General features: G+C 36.8%; 1 protein-coding gene across 6 annotated transcripts in view; it reads left to right on the top strand.

Annotated features, from left to right (window-relative positions):
* Nucleotides 1-62: 62 nt before the first annotated feature.
* LOC306854343 (immunoglobulin superfamily member 5-like) overlaps nucleotides 63-7431 on the top strand; it is a 31549-nt gene continuing 24180 nt past the window's right edge. The window contains exons 1-3 of one of the 6 annotated variants that reach the window (XM_079392271.1): nucleotides 63-361; nucleotides 1520-1585; nucleotides 2105-2425. In XM_079392271.1, coding sequence (XP_079248397.1) covers nucleotides 1549-1585; nucleotides 2105-2425 — 358 coding nt within the window. In that variant the 5' untranslated portion in view covers nucleotides 63-361; nucleotides 1520-1548. The remainder of the gene's footprint in view (nucleotides 362-1519; nucleotides 1586-2104; nucleotides 2426-7431) is intronic. The other 5 variants (XM_079392276.1, XM_079392272.1, XM_079392275.1 and 2 more) reach the window with 5 other exon arrangements.

Genomic DNA, 7431 nt, shown 5'->3' with positions numbered 1-7431 from the left:
TCATTATGTTCTATTCTTGACACATTGTGTGCATTTAAAGAGAAGAAATGTTCTACCAGGGTGGTGCCAATTCAACAAACAGGATGTGACCTTAAAAAGATTCCCTAGAGATAGTGAATGGAAGACAAGGAGAGGGCCTCACATGTGACTTAACTATAGCAGCACATTTCAGCCATTACACTAAAATATTCCCCACAGCCTGTCACTGGTGGATATTTGCAGTGGTCAGTTCAAGGCTTTCAGTAATATTTAACTGACTGGGTTTGGCCACATCCCACAGTGCCCAAGAAACTGCTGCTGTATTGACAGTGGGAAACATGATTTCTGTTCAACCTGTACAACCCATCCTGGAATACTCAAGGTAAGAATACAGCAGCAGGATTTGTAATTCAGATGACGCTTTTGTGATGTGTTTTTGTACATATACATTTTTTAATAAGTGAGACAAATGTGGGCCTTAAGTGTAAATGGTGACTCAACATTTTAAGGTCAAACAGTATTTTGTTCATATGGTGTGAGAATAATAATAATAATAAAAAAATATGGTAACACTTTATTTCGATAGTCCACTTTAGACATTCTACTAACAGTAAGTAACTTTGCAACTACATGTCAACTAGCAGTCATTAGAGTATTTGTAGACTGTCTGCTTAATATCTGCTAACACTTTATTTTGATGGGTCCAGAACTGAGTATGAGAAACTTTGTCAACTTATTCTACCAACCCTAAACCTACCAACAGTCTACTCTGAGAGTTAGCAGAAATGTAGTTGCAAATGAATGAGAATTAGTTGACATGTAGTTGCAAAGTTATACAGTTAGTAGAATGTCTGAAGTGGACTATCAAAAATAGTTTTTATTATACTTACAAAATAGTTTTATTAATGTCCATATTTAGGGTACTTATATGAATGCTGAACGGAAAGTGTATATTTAGGCCCTGTGACAGGTCACCATTTCTAATTTTAGTTTATTAAATCATATTTATGTATTTATTTATTTTTTGCCTGTGGTGAGAAATATATTTTTAAGTATTTCACATTTCAGTTAACATGAGCTCATAGAAAAATGACATTCACAAAATGAATTTGGTATTTTGGGAGTTTTAGTTGGAGCTTTTCAGAAGTATTTCATGCCAACTACCACAAACTCAGGTATTGTTTCATACTGGCTTTAATTTTTCATTGTGTCCAGACAGGATCATTTTGTAACGTGAATCATATGTAACGTATAATGTATAACATATATATCTTAAAGTTTCAGCTATTTTATGTATTTTCAATACATAAATGTAATTCCATAAGACATACGTAATTCAATAAAATTAATTAGGTTTATTTAAATAGTATGAGAAACATCCCATATGGACTATATTTCACAACTTTAATGTATCTTGTTTAGGTGTGACTGCAGGATTCTCATGTGTGTAGCTGATGTTGTAAACAAGGCTAAAAGTCTCTACAATTTTCTATAATGTGCCAATTGCAAATATTTTCTCTACTGTGTCCTTGCTGTGCAGAACAATGGCTTGACTGTTTCTCTGGCAATATGCATGGCCACATCCTCCAGCTGTGTGTAATCCAAGGTGAGTGTGTCATCTGCTAAGTAAAGGCTTGTGTGTTTATCCAACTACACGACTTTGCTTCCAAGAAAAATTGCTGTAGGATTAAAGTGGAATGTACGTTAATACAGAATATCATTTGGCTTACCTGAAGACTGCAGCAATGGCTGCTGACAATTCAGTTGTTGTTGTTTTTTTTTAAATCACAGGAATAAATTACATTTTGAAATATATTCAAATATAAAACAGTTATTTTCAATTGTAATGTTTAAAAAATTTTTTTAAGCTAAGCTGTTATTGCTGTTATAAATTCACTGTAAACCACGCCTTTTTGGGGTTTATTGCTTTATTAAACAGTCCCGAACACATTTAGAACATTTTAAAAATAACATATTATGTACATGTATAAGGTGTTTATCAAAGAAGATGGATGAAAAGCCTCTTCTTCTTCTACACCTGAACACAAAGAATGCGTGTCATGTCAGAAAACATCACAGTTTCCATTGTCTTCAGTTTATTCAGTTGTGTCTCTCCTCTTCACAGCTGTAGCCTCTTTTATCCATCTAGAACCCAAGAACGCTACTGTTTTACGAGGCAGTGAGGTCGGCTTTAACTGCAGCACCGATGAATCCTGGGATGTCATGACGTGGCTGTTGGGTGGAAGGACGATCCTCACTATTTCGGTGGAACATGGTCCCCTGGGCAGAGATGAGAGTGTGTCCACAGCCAATCACTCCATGTCATCTCTGTCAGTGTGGGAGTTAGTTCTGATGAACGCTTCCTTCAGCCCCACTGTACAGGAACTCATATGTGAGCTGCTGCCAACGAAACTCGGCAGATCGTCATCGGCTCTGTTTGTGCAAGGTATGTGAGCTTTTGTAAAGCACACCTACTTAAATATTTGCAAATCAATTATTAGTGTCATTCTCAGGAAACTATCAAATTTGAACCTTTTATATGAATTATTACTTAATCTAAAGGTAAGTGGGATGAAACTCAGGTTTGCTTTTTTATTTTATTAACTGAAACCGGGCAGTTGATTTTTAGCTCCCAGCATGCTTTGCATAGGACTGGATCAGGAGAATGTTGAACTTTAGTTGCATTTTATGTGCTTTTGAGAAACTGAAAAAACTATGGTTGGGTTGTGGGTGGCTTCATTAATTAAGTATGCGTATGTTGTGCCACTTAATGACTAATAATAGCTGTACTAGCATCAGTGCAATGACAAATCATATTTGTTTATTGCATGTTTGCTATAAAAACTACTTTAAGTATGCAATAATAATAATTATTATTGTCTTTTCATGAGTAGTTAGTTGTGTAATGTGCTGGCAAATGTTGGGTAGGTTTTACCTAATTTTCTTTAAATGTTATAGTTATCCAACACTTATGACCCGCGTGAAAAAAATAATTTCCCCCTTAAACTTAAAATCTGGCTGTACCACCTTTAGGAGCAATAACCACAACTACACTCTTCTGATAATAAGGATCAGTATTTGGATCAGTGTCAGTGCTGTGGTGGAATTTTGCCCGACTCTTCTTTGCAGAACTGCTTTAGCTCTGTTATATTGGTGGGTTCAAGCATGAACCACCCATTTAAAGTCCTTCCATTACAGCATCTCAATTGATTTCAAGTCATTACTTTGACTAGGCCACTCCAAAAACTTTATTTTCCAAGGTAGACTTATTCCTGTGCTTTGGATCCATTGTCTTGCTGCATAATCCAGTTGCAGGGACCCCGCAAGAGAGGCCTGCAGTTCCTTCCATGCTGTCCTTGGGTCTTTTGTGACTTCCTGGATGAGTTTTCACTTTACTCTTGAAGGGATTTTGAAAGGTTGGCCAATTTTGACAGGTTTGCTACTGATGCTCCATTTGGCGATAATGGCTCTCACTGTGGTTCTTTGGGGTCCAAGAGGCATAGAAATAGCTTTGTATCCCTTTCCAGACTGATGTATTTCAGTCACCTTTTCTTCATCATTTCTGGAATTTCTTTAATAGTGGGTAACCAACTTCATGCTGTTGAAAAAGTGTTGATTTAACAGGGTTAGCAGTAAACAGGCCTGGCAGTGTCCAGCTGAACCCCATTTTGAATGCAGTTTCATAGATTTGAAAATTAGAACTACAAATAAATACAAATACATTTTCAAATAGTCCCAGCTGGCATTACATAACTTTTTTTTGTTGTTGCTTCAATAAGAACATATTTACATAACATAACAACATAAGCACCAGTGCTGTACTTGCCATAGACACTGGGGCTGGGGGGGTGGGGGTCAATCATGTGAGAATGTACCACCATCAATATTCAGATTAGAAATCAGCAAATATGATTGTTTTCTTCCCCCAGAGGTTCTATTATCTCATATCATGAATGTAACACAAATCCAAAAGTGCTGTATTTTAATAGTAAATTCAGGTAATATCACTCATTTCCCTCCCATGCTATTGTTCAGTCTTTTTACTGTGTTTTCAATTTGATTTTTGCTTTGAAATTTAAATAACATTTAACAAGAAGTGCAAACACTTATCAGTGCAGCTTGTAAATTTGGTACCACACAGTTTTTTCTTACAATTTAAGAAAATATTCAATAAATTTAAGATTAGTGTGTTGCATATTTTGTGGCATTGAACGGCACACACGCCTGACATTTCTATGAATAACTAACATAACATTTTTTAAACTGCACAGTAAGCAGTAAGAGTTACATTTATGACAAAAAAGTTCAATTTCTTATTATTTAATTAATAATGGGGATACTGACACCCTTCCTCAAGAATGACTTGTGTATCAACATGAATAAAATGTTTTTCTCTAAGAATGAGCAAAAACCAGTCTCCACTAACCATTCAACGACTATTTTGCTCCATAATAATGAAAGATAATCTTGCTCACACATTGGTTATATGTTGATGTAAAGGCCAGAGCCTTCTGCATGCAGAGGAACTGTCGGTTTTTATATGAGATGGCTGATTTAGGGGTAAGCATCGACAAAGGTGTTTTTCATGCAGGAGAATTCATTTGCTTCTGGCCGGAGTAAAGACTGCTGCTCTGGCAGTTTTGACGGAGCATATGACATTGTCGATGCCAGAGCAAGGGCTCTTGGGATGGGAATCGATTGGCAGCCATTAAAAATACCTACTGCTATGCCCCTCTACCGGGCAGTAAACAGAGACAGAAAGCCCAGCTCGACTCTAATCTTGGATTCAGTGGCCATCAGCGTCCATCTGGTCCACTCATTTCTCACTCTAACTTGTCACTCTTATGGGAACCAAAAATGACAGTCATATTGCTTTTTACTGCTTTTGGAACAATAAGACAATATTTTTAAGTGTTCACACAATTTGTTCACACAAAAATATTATATTATATTAGGTGGCCTTAACTACTGTGTACTTACATTTAAATTAATAATTTGGTACAATGCACTTATTATGTACATACATGTTTTTACATTGTACTTATATTTGTAAAAATACCTATATGGAATTACATCTGTAATTAATTTCTGTAATTACACTTATAATTACACTGCTGACCCATCCTTACACCTTAACCCACCCTTAAACCTTCCCAAACCACCAAACCTGTGCCTAACCTCACCCATATCCCACCTCAATAGCAGCAAATGTGTTTTGCAATACAATATGAACACAATAAATACATTGTAAACTAAAATTAAAACATCTTTGAGAGTAAGGGGGCCCCCTGGTGTTTCGGAGGCCCTACGCAGCTTGCACATTCTGCTTATAGGGAGGATCGCCTCTGCCTTGAGCAAGGGCAGCAACTGGGGGTTCCCATTGCTCCGGGTGTGTGTTCAATACTCACTGTGGTGTGTGTGTGCACTTGGTTGGATTACCAAACTTGACTACATGTCACATCGCTTTTACTCCCTCCTCCTGGGTTTCAGCAACAATGCAGCGATACAAGGAGGTGGGCACTGGCTCAAAGTAAACAGACTATTAATTATAAAATAAACCAAAAGGGAAGCAGTGACTACGTCACAGCCGCACACCCAAAACATAAAATATCCCAGGCCTAATCCTCTATCTCATTAGTGTCATCACTCCTCCTCTGTGGAACTTGAGACCAGTGTTGCATGTGTCACTCATGCAATCTCTCATTAAATATTTGCATTCTCTTGCAAAAGCATTGCGTTTCAACGAGATACTTGTTAGCAGAACATTTGTGCTCTCTTGCAAAACTGTTTCATGTTCCCAAGATACTTTTGCACTCACTCGTAAAACATTTGCATTTCTACAAGATCAGAATCAGAATCAGAAAGACAATAACAGGACACAGATAATAAAAGAATATTATACAAATATACAAATAGACAATGTAAAAAACAGCAAAAACACAATATATAATATAGACAATTATGTGTGTACAAGTCTGATATGTGCAAATTTGAAATGAAAAAATAAGTATGTGTGGTGAATAAATAATGTATAATAGAGTTGTGTGTTCCGCGTTTATTGTCAAGTGTTCACGAGGTTGCGCTTGCTCACAAAACATTTGCGTTCTCTCACAAAACTGTGTCATTTCCCAAAATGTCCTTTTAGGGGCTACATGTTTATGTACATGCAAATATTCAGACTAGGAAAAACTGAGATCTTGCAGAATTCCAGGATTCACTTTACATACTTTACATACATACTAAATGTCCCGTCTTTCTCAGTATTCCATAAAGAACACATGTCAATCTAAAGATACATCACCAAATCAATCAGTTTTTACGACCCAACCTGATTTACTTCTCATTAATTCAGCTATTCTGTGACTGCAACTAAACCACAGCTCAGCTAAAAACCAAAGAAGTGACCTGACACTCTCTATATGTTATGGAGTAAGCCTATTCGTCACCAAGATCACAAATTTGACTTGGTATATGTCCCTATTAACAGTCGTGCATGTTTAATAGAGCTGTTCCCTGTGGACGTGGGGCAAGTCTGTGACTAACAGAGCTTTGGAATTAATTGGGCATCTTGGCGTTTTCAGTTAGCACTCAGCATCTCTCGCAGTGATTTGTGGCACACTGGATCAGACGTACAGTTGGAGGGCACCCACAAATCTTCAGGGAACCACAAATCCTCCTCTCTCCTCTCATTACAAAAGACTTCTATTCATTTGCATGTGCAGGACTAAATGCGATAGCTGTTTCTCTTCAAGACAAACAGACCGACTCATGTGTATGAGTGGGCATGTGTGCAGAGATTCACAATTGTTATAGTTTTTGCCTTCTATTACTGTATTGGCTTTTGTATTGATGGAGACATTAAGAAAAAAATGAAAAAAGGTAAAAAAAAGTACCACAATATTTTGAACATTGTAGTTTTTTTTTTTTTGGACGTACATTTTTTGATGTAATTTTTTTGAGGTAGACCATGACTTCCAAGTAAATTTGCTTAGTTACGTGCATTCTGTTTAAACTGCCCTGTCAATCATCTTGTCACAGTTAACATAATCCACATTTCATTTAATTTTATTTCCTACTTTACTGGAGAGAAATGAAGAGGCACGTTGATCTGCCAGCCGTGGGTCTGGGAACGGCTCATGTGTTTGCATAATGATGCATTTAAAAGTTAACGGCCAAACTTATCTTTATAAAAGTTTACAATGTTGTAGCAGATGAAATATAATGCAGATAACATTAAATAAATATTTTTTCATCAGGTCAGACATTGATTATTTATCACTCAAACTCCTTTCTCTACCTGTCCGTTGGTCTCAAATATCCGCCATGTTTGTAGTTGTTTAACATGATATGCGTGTTTGTAGTTCTGATTTGAATATGGCTGTGTCCAAATTCAGGGTCTGCATCCTTCGGAGTACTCATTTGAAGGATGTTACGTCACAGCGCCGCGACGAA

The sequence above is a fragment of the Barbus barbus genome, assembly GCF_936440315.1.
Source record: "Barbus barbus genome assembly, chromosome: 34".
NCBI classification, from domain to species: Eukaryota; Metazoa; Chordata; class Actinopteri; order Cypriniformes; family Cyprinidae; genus Barbus; species Barbus barbus.
The sequence above is the reverse complement of the archived record's forward strand: the minus strand, read 5'-3'. Positions and strand labels throughout refer to the sequence as shown.